At 33.5% G+C, this 19258-nt stretch overlaps 1 protein-coding gene across 1 annotated transcript; it reads left to right on the top strand.

Moving 5' to 3' along the window:
- Positions 1–1129: 1129 nt before the first annotated feature.
- On the top strand, positions 1130–18001 carry LOC137932435 (uncharacterized). The gene is made up of 7 exons (XM_068776048.1): positions 1130–1279; positions 2530–2751; positions 9404–9542; positions 16213–16300; positions 16374–16481; positions 17427–17564; positions 17637–18001. Exons 2-7 carry the CDS (start codon positions 2660–2662, stop codon positions 17906–17908), a joined length of 837 nt encoding a protein of 278 aa, XP_068632149.1. The 5' UTR covers positions 1130–1279; positions 2530–2659; the 3' UTR covers positions 17909–18001.
- The last annotated feature ends 1257 nt before the right edge of the window (positions 18002–19258 follow it).

The raw sequence follows: 19258 nt of genomic DNA, 5'->3' as shown, positions 1-19258 counted from the left end.
ATATGTTGTCAACGATGATTATTTAATCATAAAATTTCGTAACAAAAACGGTTCCAAACATCTGAACTGAAATGTGAAATAATATTACGCCCATCATTAATATTGATTTTTATTTAATTTTGTAATAAAATGTGGTAGTAAGGCTGGTCTCTGGTTATAATAAGTAGAATGATTTAATTTCTTAAGAGCTTTTTTTTATATTGAAGTGTCCTTTAAAATAGGTATGGAGCTCATATGAAACTTTTTGTTGTGTCAATAGAATTAGTAAATAAATGCTTCTAATGTAAAATTCAAAAATGCTATGAAAAGTTTACCAACGTAATTGGATACGAGAAACATTCGCGCCATTCCCGACACCCGTAACAATTACACATATGATAGTACTAAATTGAATATTTTTCTTTAATTATATTTATATTTGGACGAACATTTATGGCACCGTTTATTAAAAATGTGTTAGTTTGAATATAGTTAACTTATTTAAACTGTATTTTTATCGCAAAACAATGCATGTAGTAAAAATGTTTAAGCTACTTTTATTACGCATAAGAACTAGCTTTAATCAAAATGGTTTTGATTTTTATGAGTTCATGTTTATAAAAAATTGCTTCTCTATTAAAGAAGACAGAATATAATAACATTAATAATTATAAAAATACGTTAACGATGCAGCGTGCATCGTATAATAACACGCGATACGTATCGACTTTTCCCCCGCTCCTGCGATACCAATTGCCCGCCCAATATTTTTATAGTGACGTTATCGTTGACGATCTGTTAAGTATCGATATGATTTAAATATAAATTTAAATAGAAAATAACCGATAAAATTAATTTCGTTTATTTACGAGCTTATTGAAGATTGGGATGATTACGAAATAAGGACTTTTTTATACTCCATTTATTTGAAAATTTCACACGGTCATGTAAATTAGTAATGAAAATTTAATTTTCTTATATGATTACAAAAATATATGTAATGTTCATTCAAATCAAAATTCATATTTCTGAATAATTATGCTATCGATATTTTATACTTAAGTTTTGTACCAACTCTACACTAGGTATTGCTTTATTTTCTCTGTTCTCTCAGCTAGTCCGTGTTGAACTTTCAGGTGGAGGGTTTGTGTGTTGAGATTGTATGACAAATTTGTCGCGATTTTAAAACTCTAGCAGCATTTAGTGCAATATACTATAGCATCGAAAACATTCTTGCATTTCAAAAATGTGACAGGTTAAAAATTTTCTTTGGGTGTTGCGGACCAGTTCTGGGCTATAAGTAAGTCTATCTATTTTCTACATAGTTATTGATGTGTTATTATTACTTTCTTTGAACTGTTATTGTGAATTTGAGGCAGGCTACACAATAGGATACAGTCTTATATTTACATAATTTAGTAAATAAAATATTTACAAATATTGATCTACTTTTTTAATAATACGACGATTAACAATTACGACGTACTTTAACATAATAAAACAGTTTTTGAAAAAAGAATTTTAATTGAAGTTGTACCAACTAGACTTGGAAAGATGCCAAATTCGTTGGGATACATCCTGCTGTTTAACGTAAAGTCTTCGGAAACTCCTGTATTCTAAGAAACTATTTGAAGTATTTTTAGCAAAGGAATAACATTTATTTAAATCTATGTTTTATAACATTTGTACAACTTTTATGTTAAAGCTTATTTCGTAGTTATTTTGAAGAAAATAATTTTACAAGCTTGGCAAGCGATTCAACCTGCAGCAATGACATATATAAATATTTTATTATTTCACACCTGTGTCTTCCAGATTCAAATTTGATTTACAAAGTCAATTATGTATTTATCTCCCAAAAGTAATACCACACATTGTGTCATAGCTAGCATGTTTTTGATTTTGTCTAGAGCAGAAAGTGGCAGACGATGGTAGTTGATGACTTCTTAATAAGTAATGCGACCTATATAGACACGCACAACTATATTTTGAGGTATAAAAAATTAGAATTAAAAAATGTTTTTAAAAAATATATAATTTATCATAACTAAACTAATTTTAATAACTACGATGCTTATATAAATGTTCCCTACCTTGTTTTGGCGTATAAAACAGAATCCTACCACGCCTGCCACTAATCTAAATATTCCCATTGTAGAGTTCGATCACCTGTAAAATAAGCCTGTATAATAAAAGGTTATAGCCATTGGATCTTATTGGAACTCGACGGGGAGGGCTATAACCAGCAGTTGATATTCTATAATTGAAATGTCGTGATGACAGGAGCCAACTAAGTATATCTTCTATATGTAAATTCAATTTGGTTTTCAGATCATAATATAGTTTATTCAAGTAAGCTGCTCTGTTATGAAAACCATAATTTAAGAAAATTTTTGAATCTGAAATCTTCTAGTAACGTTTAAGAACACTTAAAGATATTAAAAACTAAGACGCAATAGTTTGTTCCCAGCAACTGTCAGATGTAGTTTTAAAACTACTTTCTCTACTCTTTGTCTCCAGGATTATAATGAACAATTTTTAAAAATTTAGGTGAGGAGTTGGGCTTCCTCGGCGACCAGATGAATAGATTCAACGCCAGCGTCAATTTAAGGCTCCGAAAATTGGTTCCCACGGCAGTCCGGCGAGAGCGTACATCGCCTATCACAAGTTGGGTGCAGGCATGGAGGCCCAAACAGCAACGCCACAATCTGATTGCGAATGTGGCGTACACCCCTCCGTATTCTATTTACTTGCAACACTACTGCTCACGAGGTAAGTATGATGTTACTTGATATCTCATCGTGCAATTGTTACGTCATAAAACAAAATTTTAGGTAAATACGCTTAACTTTTTTTACACTATAGTGTAAAAAATTTACCACTTTTACATTATATTGAAAATGTTGTAACACGAATCGGTTAATTTTTTTTATTCTAACATTTTTCCAGAAACTTTTTTATACAGTAACGCAATACAATTGGTGGAATACAAACTTATTCAATCCAACAGTTGTGTTAAACATTTTTATATCTGACGTATCTACTGACTATAGCATTTTTGGTTCAGTCCAAAATTAAGGGCCACGCTTGTTATTAAAGAACGATCAATAATCTCAAAATTGATTTTTATTTGTAATTTAATTTTTGTTCATGTTTTGAATTTATAGAATGAATTTTGACTGTGAAAAAGTAAAAATTAATTGTATTCGTTTTATAAATACTAACGTAAAATGGATTTCACTGTTACTACTATGGCATTCTTTTTGGAAAAATATTTAAAGATCTTTTTAAAATTGTTTAACATATCTTCAAAATTTACCACAATTTTTGCACATTTTTTTAAGAAACTGCGGTGTAAAAAAAATTTTAAGTAAGTTAACAAATTATTTGTTAGTTTTTATTTCATTTTCATTCTGGAATTGAAAGTCCGTGAAAAACAAACCGCGTATACTATATTATACTCAAGTTTTCTTTTAACATTTCTTTTTCTTTGTTCTATTTAAAAGAGAAAGATACATTATGTGGCGTTAAAGCTATTGAGATTCTCCCGCATTGTACGAGTCAAAAGGCGTTAGTATTCGAATTTTAAATGAATAAAAGCGAAAATAAAAATATGTTCCCGAAACTACCGCAGAGGTAAACCGGGTAAATAATTCGACATAATACTGCAATGCCGTAACCCAGGAAACAAATGCGTCAGCGCCTTAAAGCAATTTCAGATAAAGTTGTTTTATTTGTTAACCTAGTTCCAACTTTCGTTTTTCATTGCATTACATTCCAGTTATGTTTTTTTACCTATAACTCTAATATATTTATTTTAACATTCGAAAATTAAAATGAGCTGATGTGTGTGTATTGCTTATCAATATCAATGCCAATAAATAATCTTTACTAAGTTTTGCATTACATTTTTGTCTTATGTATCCATGCATGCATATTTTCCTTATTTATAAGTATGTTTATGTATTTATAATTAATACGCTCATCGGAGCAGTGATAGCTTAGCGGTAAGGACTGAGACTTATGATCATAAGTCACAGGTTCAATTACCGGGATACAGTCTTATATAAATCATACTTTGTTAATATAGTTGCAGAGGATAGACAGTAGCGGCGCCCTCTGCTTGCTATAATACCTACGATCACTGACCCGCCTGCCAAGCGTAGCGATTATGGTACATTCCCCTATAAATATCTTTGTGGGAGGCACGTCTTACAATGGACGTCTAGGGGATGAAACCACGATACCTGCATAAACTTCATGTACGTTTACATTAATACTTTTTTTTTAAAAAAATCATTTTTGTATACATATATATTTTTTAGGAATAAACGACTTTTTATTCTGTTACGTTCTATTCCTTTCTAACAATAGAGCAAGAGAGCTAAGGTTGTCTTCATAGGGTTTACACTCTATACGTTTTACAATATCTACAATAATATCTGTATCAAGCAGGAGTTTTAAGTAAAAAAAAAGTCATTAAATGTAAGTGGCTTCCATGGTCCTATTGAAAGTCCAAGATGTCGATTAGTGAAAGTCCACTGATGATCTATGACCAAAATGACGTTGATGATGATTAACAAAAACTCTGCGTTGATAAATTTTGTTATGTATGGTGTAATTGTGATTCCACTTAAAATTTCAAATACAACGGAGAAGTCGTCGTCGTTTTCGATCATAAATACCTACTGCAGGATACAGGCCTCCCCGAAAGATATTTATGGGAAGATATACCTTTATGGCCATTTTTGGCAGGCGTGTTGGCGATTGCAGTATGGTATTAAGGTAAAGCAGAGGACACTGCTACCGATCATCTGAAAAGTATTTTGTGGGCAGTGGCATTCCTATGTAATTAATGCATGAAGTGTAAATTATGTAAGATTATATTGCGGAAATCGAACTTGTGGCCGACGATCGCAAGGCACAACCCTCTACAACTAAGCTATCACTACTCGTTTATACGTAATACGTAATGTATACGTAGTCAAATACAGGTACTAAAAAAGATAATTAACTAAATTTGACCCAATTTTCAAAAAGGTTGGTCGTAACTAAATTCTGGGTCTTTATCGCGTCTGTTAATTTCAATATCGCGAACCGTAGATGACTATCGTTGCTGGAATCCATTAACCACATGTGAATTTTTCCTTGAAAATGAATACTATACTAAATACAGTCTATTATATTTGTCGGTGTGACCGCTTTGTTAAACTGTTTAATATAAAAAGTCAAGTCAAAAAGTCTCTTATTCATTTGTAATAAACGGAAGCAGATATTTTAAATAGAATCCCGCAAAACATTATTAACAAAATTGAAAACGCATATAAAAAATAAATTGACGAAAAAAATTAAATAACAAGAATCCTTGGCAGTGATGTCGCTTGATTATTTTGATTTCATTTAGGCTATATCTGATAAAGTATATATATATATATATCAATCTGTGTTAAACTATATTAAAAGATGTTTTATAATTATAGATGTATTATAATTATAGTGCGTTTAATACACATGTAACCTACGACTGTTGGGGCTGAAGGGATCTCGCGTTTTGTACACGAGCCGGTAGACGCTGTGTGGGTACGCCTCTAGGACTAGGTGAATCGACGACATGGTCAAGGTCATGGGAAGTAGATGGATGTGGGCAGCGTGAGACCGGTCATCGTGGTGATTTTTGGGAGAAGGCTATGCCTTGCAGTGGGTGCCTATAATCTCACATGTTAATGATGTCATTTATACATATACTATGACCACCTGATTGTCTAAAATGATTAGTTGAGGGTAGACGAATATTTGCAAGTCATGTTCATACCCCATTAAAGGACGAAGCATTGACGGTACAGACAGAGTTGTCTATTAATCCGCCAGAGCCTTTAAATTTCTCAAGACATTATTAAAAGATTCTACGAAACAGTACTTCTGGAATGTTTGCGATCACCAAAATTATACAGATGATACGTAAGTTACTGAAATCTGACATTACTCTTATAAAACACTGCCCGAGGCTATTTCACCGACATATTTGCATAAGAAAGTGACTTAAACAATGTATAGGGATGCAATTGATCGATTAGGAGTAAAAACTTGATTTATGCAAAGCTCATTTGTCAGCGAAAAGCTTTAAAGCTTTTATACTTATTTCGAATCACCGTGTATAATGTGTTCATTCTAAAACATGTTACATTAATGTATTTTTTCTTTTTGAATGCGATAATCTAGTGCCTTCTGGCAGTACAAAGTTTGCAGGGATAGATAGTAAACGATAGTTAATTTTAAAACAAAGTGTTTCATATTATCATTAAGTTATTTATTATTTCTAAAACCATTGTTTTTCTTATAGAGTTCCAAACATTAATTGACGGTTAATGAACTGTATATTCACCCTTTTAAAGCTTTTACATAAGTAATAATCCTTTATATAACTTTTACTCATATACCTGGTTTGGATTTTAATTAGAATCGTCAGTTCCGATTTCTGTTATAGGATAACTGACGCTAAGCCATACTGAAGGTCTTTCAGCGGTCAAATAACTCTGAAAGATCAATCGCGTTAATAGGTATTGTTGATACTGTTTCGTTTCCTAATGATACGGATCTATGACTGAAACGTTATAGTATTGAGAAAGTAGTACGTTCAAGGCCAGTTTATCGGAAGCAATGATCGATTTTACTTTATCAAGTAATGTCGCCATAACATGCAACACACTTGGCAATTAATTATAAAAAAAAATAATTACTCTAGTTTCGGACACCTACGTTACACACGCGAAATCTTATTTTAAAAATTTGTTACGTTTAGGCTCATAAATGCCTATGCAATACGTAAGCTTCCCCCAAAGATATCTATATGGGGGATATAACATAATCGCAACATTGCGGTACACATAAGGTTTACTGTCGCAAATAAAAACGGTACCGGTGCAATATCTATAATATCGGAACCTTAAACTACATGATATATCCTATTTTGTCAACATAGCAATCCAATCGCCATGCACCTATAAACTCGACCACCATCACCATCATTGCAAACACCGACGTGCTACACTGCATGTACATTATATCCTGTAAATAATATCTATGTTTGATACATGGCGCCTGCTTTTTAGCGCGCGTCGCCAACAGCCAAGTACCAAGACTACTAGCGCGCCCATTTTCCAAGGCGGTTTTACTGCTTAGAGAATTCGCTTTAGTAGAAGGCTCCAACCACCTCCCCTCGAGAACTGAGATTATTAACCATCACTATCAGCAATCGATAATCACATCAAAAGGAATCACTTAATCACTTCCAAAAGGATGGCACTAATTCAATACCACCCGACATTCATTTATTTAATTATATTTTCTTACTAAGTCGAAACTACACTACGTATTAAAGTTAATGATTGTTTTCTATCAGTACTTCCTTAGCCATTTTAAATTTTCAGAATTAACCAAACAACCTGTATAATAAATAAGTTCTTATAACTTTAAGTTTGTTTTAATAACGAAGTGAATGGTTTCAAAATGTCAGAACGTTTACGCACAAATCCGGGGCAGCTGTCGAGACTCGCCGGCGCCAGTTTTATGTTGAGTTATGGTTTCATATTCTTTATAAAAGCACTGAGGTTGAAGGCCTATTTCTTTATCACTTAATGTAGTTTTCAATAATAAAGACCGTTCTTTTATCTGACTTAAATATTTTCTTTAACGAAAACTATAACCTATATAACGTTTAAAGGTTTCAATGAAGTATTTGTTGTTAAGTAAGAAAACTTAAATACTCTTCTAAATACATCATATTTTATAATCAATTTACAATGCGAAGCAGAGTAGAGTCAAAAATAAAACAGATTAAAAAATAATATGTTTATAATATGTAATCGATAAGAGATCTGTTAAATGTTCCAATAATGAATAAACGTATTTTATTTTTTATCTTTATTTAATGTAGACAGCCTGTATTCGTTGCATATTCCATATGTAATAAATATAAGGTGATTCATAATTAGTACGCAAAAACCTTTAAAGCTTTTAAACTTATTTCCAAATACCCTGTATATATAAGCGATTACTTTGAAATATGTTACATTAATTCATTTTTTTCCATTGGAATGCGACAACCAATAATTAAATGTTATAAATTTAAACTTTTTTTATTTATTATTTAAATTTAAATTTGAAAACGCTCGTTCTTACTATGTTATCATTGTAATTTATTATTTCTTAAAACCATTTATTTTTGGATTTGGTATACCACCTATACATAAATTAACAGGCAATGAGCTATACGTTCGCTCCTTTAAAGCTTTTACCCCTATTACCAATCATCCTGTATATAACAACTTGCAGGAAATGTTTATGGTATTAAAATCGAAAAGTCTTACTGTTAATTAGATATATTAAATGCGGCTCATAAATGTTGCGTGAGCTCCCTGCTCATGTCCCAAAAAAACTCCGAAAGGTAAAGGTTTCAGTCGGGTTTAGATAAAAGGATTTGCTTACGCCGCATCAAACGACGTGGAACCAATTTGCCCGAAAAGGTTACCCGGTTTTTGGTTTACGATCTGTGTAAAGAAACTGGGATACATCGTTAAACTGGACGAACGGGTATAAAAGGGTCGTGTTGTGGTTTTCAATCAAAGAATATGATGTGATTTACAACTTCTCGGGTATCATTTTGGTAAAATACTATTGTGAAAAGGATAATACGTTACATTTGTAAGATTTTAATTAACAACTTCCTTCGTGCAGTTTGTATTGGGAAATTTATCGTAAGTGCCTTTAAGCTAACGACGAGACGATATGTTATATGGTTTTCATATTCTTGAAATAATCGAACATTTGTATGAGAAAATGTGACGACGTTTATCTTTATGCCATATAGTAGAAAAAAGTGTGCGGACATTAACAGCGCGACAGAACTATAAATGAAAATTAATGCTGGCGAGAATATTGTAAAACTTCTTTTCTGGTGACACGTGTACCGTTAAAGATTTTCTAACCCATTCCTCTATCGCTTAGGTGGCACTGCTCACATGGTCTGCTGATAGCTTCTCTGACTGTTATAAATAGTCAATTCATATAAATAAACTTTATAAAGAAATTTGAAATTAAAAAAGGAATTAAAATAACTTTGTTATTAGCATAACTTATATATATACTTTGTTATTAACATATAAATTATGTAACTTTTACACTAATAACAAATTACCTAGTATGCGTATGAAAACTAAAAATTGTCAGTTACATTCTGATACTCGACTTTTACTCTTGGAAGCCATACTCTTCTCATAATGTCCTAAAAGCGTATCTGCTACATTAGGATACTCGACTCTTGCTCTTGGAAGCCATACTCTTCTCATGACGTCTAAAAAGCGTATGAAGTTTTCTCCTGAGCCTCACAAATTATAGATTAAGCTAATGAATGAATATTTCTTAACAGCTGTTCGACGGCAATGCTTTGTGCGGCGATCATGACGGACCACTGGGAACACGTGACGTGGGAACGGACTGCTCTGGCCGCACTGGCCAACACCTCTAACACCGTGTTGCATTGGTTGCTTGATGAAAAAGTTGCTAAGGTAAGTGGATAACCACACCTAAAGTTACGACTACATTTATCAAGTTCCTTTTTGGCCTCCGCCAAATATAGTCACCATGACTGTTTACACTGATGGTTTTGTGCTGCCCGCATCGAGCGGCTTCCCGTGATCTTGTCTATGTCGTCAGTGAGAGAGAGAGAGAGTGAGAATTTATCATCTTTCAAGAAATGGTGTCATTGGTTCTGTAATTTCAACACGATAATGATTAGCTAGCACCATTCGACAGCAGATATAAGCGCCGCGATATCACCCCCTAAGTTAGTGAAACGGCTATGATTGATTATATTTTGATTTATTTTTAATGAGCCTTTATACAATACTAAGTAGAAATCTCAACCTTTCTTGTAAAAGCTGTTTTGATAAGATCTTTTTCAGTGTTTAAAAAAAGGTTGTAAATTTTGTAAAATCTTCGATAGCGAATACATAGGTCCATTTCAGTTGGGATATTTTTTCTTATATTTTGAAAATTTTATAGTTTAATATTGGACTGCATTTATTTATCAATAATATATCATCAACATTTTAGCAATAGGATTCCCACTGCTGGATATAGGCGTCTCCTATACATGTCCGATATAAACGATTGGAAGCTAAGGAAATATAAAATATTCTTTTACATTTCATTTTAGTTGTTTATTTAATAGATAATATTTAATAGTTTCGTAATTATAGCCAGGAGATAGACTAACAGATCAATATAATAATGTAAGGAAATTATGAAAATGCCTAACTATAAACCTGCCTATATAAAACAAATAAAGAAAACATGAATTAGCGCTCCGATCTAAGAAACTCATTCATTCAATTCATTTTAACAACTATTTTATATACGTTTCGATAGACGCCTTTAACGTTTGCGTATTTTTTGATAACAAATAAATTTCTTTGTACTCCTTTCGCAACAATATTTTATCATGATTTCAATTGCGTTCTTAAAGGAGAAAAAGATTTATGATATTAGAATATTCCGATATGTCATTGTTAGGTAAAATTATGTTTCTATTTTCTTATAGACTACCTACTGATTTTATTTCACCTACGTATATTGAATATTTGGTCTATATTGTTTATATTAAATTTCGTCCCAATGATTGTTAAGTGAAATTATTACGACGTATTGAATATCGAATAATCTGTAGGGAAATATCTTCTCGTCCAAAGTACGGCCATGTCTGAAGACTAAGTCTTAGAAAAATTTGTATTGCCAGTGATGACGTAAAAATCCGATACGTGGTCGTTTAAGACGAGCCTCATAAGAAGACTCGAGGTTACCCAGAGAGCAATGGAATGGGCTATGGCCGGAGTTTCGCTGAGAGATCGTATCTGAAATGAGGAGATCTGAAGATGGACCAAGATCACCGATGTAGCTCGAAGAATTTCACATCTGAAGTGGCAGTGGGCGGGGCACATCGTTCGTGCAACCGATTGGAGCCGAAAGGTTCTCGAGTGGCAACCACCAGCCGGTAAACGTGGGGTGGGTACGATCCCACTAGGTGGACCGACGACATGGTAAGAATTACGGGCAGTCGCTGGCTAGCAGCACAAGGCAGATCATCGTGGCGATTTTAGAGAGAGGCCAATGCCTTGCGGTGTGCTTCAGTCGATCGGCTGAAGAGAAGAAGTGGTAGTTATTTGATGCTTACTGCTGAACTTAGCTTTACTTCAAAGATTTCCGATAGGAACCTATTGGAAGCATCTAGTGTCTTCCGACGTGTCTTTTTGTGGACGATTGTATATGAACGCCCTAAGCTTGCCAATCCAGTGTCCTAGCTGTCATCCCTTCTGCATGCTGTGTGGTTACTGCATTTCATTATTGGCTACTTTAGCACGTCTACGAATATAATTCACAATTCGGTCTGGTAAAGAAATCACGAATTTAGCATTTATATAGATGACATGACTTCTAACTTAATATTTTTTTAAATAAAGAATAACTAACTAATTTTTTAAAACAACGTTAGTTATTTAAAAAGTTAATTTTATTTCTATTTAAAAGCAAACACATTAAGTTTTATGTGGCATTTTGTGTCAATGTTTAATTATAGATTATACATACAGTTGAACGTGTTATTCCCAAGTCTCGTGACATTTTCACGACGTATCGATATAACCCTATAAAAGTACTCTTACGTTCCTTACCGGGCAGCAATCTCTGATGTTATGAATTTTCATTTTATTCACTAAAAATATTCATGGCGACTTTACATGTTTCTGCAAATAACTAATAGTTCTTCATTAAATTAATAATGAAAAGTAAACATCGTTGTAAATAAGATAAGAAAAATAAAATGATATTAACAAAAGGGACTGTTTTTGCTTACGGATTTCTGACGCTCGTACCCTGAAACCGATGAAGCTGCAACTGCTTTACACTTAGCGAACGTCAATGACAGCGTCGACACACAAAGTGACTGACGAAGATAAGTATAAAATTACTAAACGTTCTTATTATGAACAGATCTTTTTACGTTAGTTAAGTAACTAAAAAACGTGGTCGCTTACGATGGAGGCTAGAAGAAGGCCCAATGTCACTCAGAGAGCAAAGGAGAGGGATGTGATCAGAGTTTCTTTACGAGATCTAATCAGAAAAGAGAAGAACTGCAGAGAAATCAAGGTCACCGACGTAGGCTGAAAAGCTCTCGTGTGGCGCAAGACTGGTCATTACAACGATCTGTAAAAGAGGCCTATGCTCTGAAATAGACGTTTATTGAATCAATGAATAAATATATAAAAAAGAAAAACGTATAAAACAAATTTTATTTTGTGTTTGAAACACTTAAAAATATTTTACAATAATCTCTTCCAAACGTGTTATTAAATATTATGTAATAAACGTCACTGCGATCGCAATCACATATACTAAGCAGAATACAATGGATAAGATATGAAAGTATAAAAGATACGACCTCTTCGCTACATTGTAAACCACGCCTTTGAATCAATATTGCTTAAGCGTAGTAATTGCGTAGTACCATTATAAACACTTACTTATAGTTGTAAGTGTTGTACGTACAACAGGTTTCGACGTAATCTGAGCAGCATGGCTTCTTTCAGTGAATCTCTACTTGTGGTTATAGCTTCAATGGAATGACTAATATGAGAGAGTACATATTTTTTCAAATCGAGAAAAAAATTGGACAAAGATTCTATACATTATTTGAAATATCATTATAAATTCATTATTGAATGACAAAAAAAACATACCATATATTGTTAATAGGTGGAAGTTTAATTAGTTTTATATTTGCGTATAAATCATACAGAATTAGGTGTGTCGTGTGGTCGAATCCGCAATTAGAAAAAATCACCAGTAAAGATCAATTTATAGATGTACGATACGTAAAAATTAAAGAAGGTTATATATGTAGTAGATCTATATCTGTCTGTATCCTCAGAACGTTTTAAGAAGTGATTTCTGATAACTTACTAGGTAAGAAAAACTTAAATATAGGAAAAGTGTAGGTTTTAAAATGTTACATGCGGTCTACGTGATGGTTTTTTAAAACGAGCTTTGTTTTTTAAATTAAAATGAAAAAGATAGAGATAGTTCGACAACTTCTTTTAAAATTTTTAATCATAATTTGGCGAATTGGACTGAGTGGAAGGGAATACTCTTGTTATGTATCAAAACCTCGCAGGATAATTACCTTAACGATCGTGCCGCAAAGAATTACAGAATATCGGACGCTTGTACGAAGAACAGATGTCATAATATCGATTTCTCTAAGAGATACGAAGAGTCACAGGGCACTGCTAATTCGATAAAATTGTAGCGTGTAGCGGCCAGAGTCGAGGCTCCCCCATGAGCTTCGCTATCTTAAAAGAAGTTTGAAGCTTAGCGGTAGATTCAATAAAAACAACGCAATCTTCAGAACAATAATCGAGCTCGGCCCAGGTCACGCGAGCTTCACGTAGATACGACCTCAAAATACGGCATCCCAGTCCTCTATTCTCGTGAATGTATATTATAAAAAAGTGTCATCTTGTCGATCAAGCCAGTCGAGGAAACTTTAAGGAAAGTTTTAAGTTTCAAAGTTTCAACCCATAGATGCAAGGTGTAACCCCCTCCCAAAGATATCTATGGGGATACACCATAATCGCCACGCTTGGCAGGCGGGTTGGCGAACGTATTGTGATACTCGTATTATGGTACGCTGAGGTCGCTGCTGCCCATCTTCTAGAAATTTGTTTGTGAGCAGGTACAATCTCATATAAGTAATGCATAAAGTTAAATTATATCTATAACTAGCTGATCCCGCAAACGTTGTTTTGCAAAAAAATTAAAGTTTTTAATTAACACATATAAAAATTATGGTTAATCGTAGAGGGGTGAAAATTTAGGGTTGTATGCATTTTTGTATGCTGTATCATAATAAAAGAAAAAAAACTAAAAAAAATGTCTAAAAAATAAAAAAAATTTAGGGGTGGACCACCCTTACCACTTAGGGGTATGGAAAATAGATAGTAGCCGATTCTCCGACTTACTGAATACGCATATAAAATTTGGTAAAAATCGGTCAAGCCGTTTCGGAGGAGCTCAAGTTCGAACACCGTGACACGAGAATTTTATATATTAGATTAAATCCCGGGAATCGAACTCGTGAACTTCAACCGCGTGTCGCAGTCCTCTACCGTTGAGCTACAAATGCTGAACTAAGAATGAAATCGGGGTAATTTGCTCCGTACAGAATACCTATAACATAGCTAAACAAAAAATATTCAGGTGGTCAAAATTGCTAGATCGGGATGGCTAATTTACACCTGAATTCCATAAAATTATGCGATCAAAGTAAATAAGAAATACATTCATTACATCGGTGGCTGCGTGATATTTAGCACCGTGATTTGTAAAAAAGTTCTTCTTGAAAAATCCTATTATGCTTATGTGTATAAGATATTTTTAAACTGGAATTCAAGCATAAATCCATTGCATTCTATGACCTTAGGCATCTAAACAATAACTTCGGTCTCGACGGTTTCGTTCAGTTCTGTAAATAGCACAATGGATACAATATCATTGTTTTGTTGTTATATATATTATTGCCGGATTACACGGCTCGTTGTGGATGGGAGAACATAAATAAAAATACAAAAAAAAAATGTTGCGCGCATTTAAACGAGAACATTTTATACTTGACATTGAGAAATGGCAAAAGTTTGTCCGCTCTCGCGTGGAGCTTTTTATACCTTTTTATCAGCCTTGTAATGTTCCCGTTGCAAGGAGACAAGCCCACTCTAATTTGTGGTTACGATCCGGTATGTGATTAATCGTTAATTGTCCGTAATATATGTATAATCTTAATTTAATTCGGGTCATTTGTTCCGCCATATAATTAATTTGAATTTCGAATGTTGATCGTTAAGGATTCAGCGGCCAGCTATTTTGCGCCCTAAAACTACTTTCTTTCGTCTACGGATTTCCAAAGAGATCACTTGCCGAACTTTACCACCAGATAAATTAGCATAGCCTCTTTGTCATTTGAAAAAAAAAGTAATTGTATTAACATATAAAACAAACCCTAAAGCAGTAAAACTAGCTTCTTTAAAAATGATAAACTAAGGAGCGACCTTTTTTATGCTTTTGTTTCGAAAAGAGCAAAACCTCAAGAGAAACACCTCTTGAAAGTCTCTAGAACGTCTAAAACAAAGCTGCTTTTGTAAAAGAAAAATGTCAACACTTTACACAAGTGGTCTACACGTGCCAATATTTTCTTCGTTTACATAATACAATGTTTTCTTTGAGCAGTGGCCCTGCGGTGGAGGACTGAGACTTGCGATTATAAGTCGTGGGTTCGATTTCCTGGTCTTATATAATTCACAATTTCTGTATTTATTATATAGGATTGCCAACGCTCACAGACAACTTTCAAAAGAACGAGCAGCAGAGTCCTCTATGTACCATAATACCACCTGTCGCCTGGTGGCCTATGCCTTGCAGTGGGCGTCTTTGGGCTAAAACGATGATGACAACGACGAATATTTTTCTGTGTGTTTATAAAATTATTATTACTATGTTAAAAATTACATTTATATAATATACACATGTCAGCAAAAAGCTTTCACCCATTTCCAATCAACCTATACAAAGTGATTCCTCTCAAACATGTTATATTGGTTTATTTTTCTATTGGAATGCGACAGGCCCATAACTTCTGGTAGCACAAAATATAAACAAATTTAACAAACAAAAAAATTATTAATAGCAAATGAGCTATTCATTTACCCATTTAAAGCATTTACTAATCACCATGTAAATGTCAAACATATTAAAAGAAAATAAAAGTCCCTGTCCCAAAAATAAGATAAGGGTGTGAGTGGCCCCCAAAAGTGGGGGTCATTTACACAAAAAAAAGGAAAATCTTTTATCCGGTATAAGTAGATTTTAAATTTTAATAAAAACACAAGCTTTCGAATTTACTACACTTGTATCTCTTGGCAAGTAATTTTTGTTAAAAATTCTATCCTTAAGGTATCTTTTTACAGTTAAAATAAATATAAATTATTTACTATTATATTAACTAAATTTTTACAGATAAAATAATGTTCGTCAATAAATGAGGCCGTTTTACGTAAAAAGAACCGTTAGGCAAAGCTTGATTAAGTTATAATATTGATTCTTTGAATAGTTCTAATAAAATTAAATTTTCAGATCGAAGAGACGGGTAATCGAAAAGGCAGCGGTACGTTTTTAGTGCCAATGAACGGCGGCATTTGGACCATGTGCGTGTCTTTGGAAGGTATTTAATTTTCTTCTATATATTCAATAAAATCATTTTTGTTTAGTTAAGCAACAATGGACTTTATTTACAGAGGAGGAAGCTACAATACTGTCGAGAATTGGATTCCCAACGGAGCCGCTATGCACAAATTACTTAGCAAATAACGAAGATGAGGAACCAAGAGCTGACTGGCAACATCGTAAGTATGATAACGTAACAAGTTATGATAAATAAAACTTTATATTCATGTTATACATACATTTTTATTTCTCTGAAAAAATATATAGATGAGTACGTACTTCAATAAATATTACAAGGATTTTTTCCGTCAATCTATCTAATGAAAAATATGAAGATGTAGTGAAATCCAAATTCATTATCATTTTAATAAGTGTACGTATTTTATTCAATTTTAGTTAAATATATAAATTTGGTTTTTTATTAGTGCACTCATCAATGATTTTTTTCGACATTTAAACTTTTACAGATGTAATTGTTTCGTAAATGTATGTTATATTTATTAGTTTATGAGTACAAAAACTTTTTACTATAATAATATTGATAAATGTAGAAATAATATAGTGTGTACAACAAATAAGCTTAGGCTTTGTGATCTTATACATTGATACAGTATTGTTTAGTTGCAACAAAAGAGAACGCGAAAAATCAATACCATTTCTGCCGTAGGACCTGTGTGACTGGACATACATTTCAACATAGATTTCCGATAAGACCGAATGGAAGTGGTCTGATTCAGCTTCTTCCGACGACCAAAATACGGTCGTCTGAACACCTTATAGGCGAATGTCTTAAGTTGTATTTGTCAGTCCGTGGTCACCATTCCAGAACCTTATGGCCCGAGCAAAAATCACTTCGCGATATAGACCTACGCACTGCCACTGAAATTCTATCAGCTGGACTTGTCTCATCTTGTACTTTCGTGCCTTTATGAATATCCTCATTTCTAATTCGATCTAGTCAAGAAATCCCTTGCAAAGCTCTTCCCAAGGCTCGATGAGCGTCTGTGACATTGCCAATGAAGCTCGTAGCGTGAGTCCACGTTTTTTGTACCGTAAGTCATTACTAAAAACGCGTATATTATATAATTATTATTAACAAAAATAATGAAATTTATTTACACCAGGAATGCAGAATCTATCAATATCGTGTGCCCTGGTTTGTCTGATCGTACTCGGCAGCGCGGCATTAGTGGGTGCTTTCGGCGTCTGCAAACATCAGATCAGTGCTGTACTGGTCACTGGCGTCATGTATTTGTTAGCCGGTATGTATCTATACGTAGTTAAACTTTTTTTCTATTGATCACACATTATTATAAAGTATTATATATTTTCAGGTCTTTTCGCAATGTTCACACTGATGATAATCCACTTTAAACGTATACAGCGTGTTTCCACTCGAAGCAGCACACATGGGGATGATACAGCTGACGGTGTGGTGGGCCCGCGATTACCAGCCTTACCTTTGCTATCTGCGAGGGAGTTCAACACCTCCTGGTCTCTTGAACTTGGATGGGGAGGTGTAGCTCTGGCAACCACAACATCGCTTCTTTGGATTCTACTATCCAAAATAATGAGATATAACCCAATATCGACCATGCTGTTATAAGTTATCGTTCACTTAATCCAGTCAATTATCAGATAAGTTCGACGTTACGTCTGCGCTGTTTTATCTAGTCGCTTACCGCAATTAATCGATTAAGGTTTGATAATGTTGATACTAAGTTCTAACGTTTTTCATGCCGTCATTGTTAGATATCTACTATGTATATATGTTTAAAATAGCGTCTAAATGAAAATTCTTTTTCAATCTTACAGTTCTTAGACAATCGTACTATTATTCTCTATGTAGGTCTTGAAGTATTATAATATTTTGTTCATTACAAACTCATTTAGTATTTCAGAAGTAACTGTCTATATTTTATTTGAGTAAAGTATTTCTATAAGTTGTATGATGTAATAAGAAAAAATATCTACGCTTTCCCTTCATTCCTTCCGAAATTATCTACAATCATGTAAAATGATAAAATACAAAAAAAACACTAAATGGTATTAAATTCATTAAAACGTGGGTCTCTCACTCTGGACCTTTTTAACAAGCACACAATCACTCAAAGAGAACAGAGATAAACAAAAGTGTACGACCCGCTTGGCTATGTGGCAACTTCAAGTGGCAGTAAGCAGGCCACATAGCCCGCAGAACAGATAACCACTTGGGCCTTTAGGTTCTGATGTGGAGGCCACGGACCGGCAAACAGTGAAGGATATCCTCCCAAAACGTGAACAGATGATCTTGTGTAGCTCCTCAGAAGACGCCGGACGCCGGCCCTTCCTGGTGGAAATCTATGAGGTCTTTGTCCAGAAGTGAATGACCTATCGCTGAAATGATGATTAAATTCACGTTTATTTTGTATTTGATGTATTTCAGAGTTTACGCTTTTATATGAATTAGCTTGGGCGTACGCCAGGCTTGCTGCCGTCCATTCCTATTATTGTATTGTTGAAATTGTTTCTAAAGTATATCCAGTGTCATTTTAAAAGAAGCCAATCACCTTTGAGCTTATAAAATGAAATGAAGTTTTGTGAATATTTTTGTGGTTATATATTTGTTAAAGCCTCGAGTTGTCTATCACTTTGGCCTTGACATAAGCTTCACGGCACTATCGATTATATGTAATTGTTTTAACAGTCAACTAAGTGATCCTTTTCTATATAAATTTCCTATAAATGCAGTACCAGCTTTTGTAGCGAAACTGTAAAAATAATGTTACCATATTTTAATTTGCTAAATTACGTGGTTATAGTAAAAAACCGAATTGTATTATTTTTAATTAATGTACAATAATTTGCATTTCAACGATATATTTCATGTAATTTTATAATATTTAATTAATGTATTAATACTGCGAAATATGTAGTAATTATTTAGTATGGCAACGAAGTAGGAATTACACGATTT

The sequence above is a fragment of the Battus philenor genome, unplaced genomic scaffold (genome assembly GCF_028537555.1).
Source record: "Battus philenor isolate CCGP_79_NKW_IND1 unplaced genomic scaffold, ilBatPhil1.0.hap1 SCAF_9, whole genome shotgun sequence".
Classification (NCBI taxonomy): domain Eukaryota; kingdom Metazoa; phylum Arthropoda; class Insecta; order Lepidoptera; family Papilionidae; genus Battus; species Battus philenor.
Note: the sequence above shows the minus strand (reverse complement) of the source record. Positions and strands in the feature narration are given on the sequence as shown.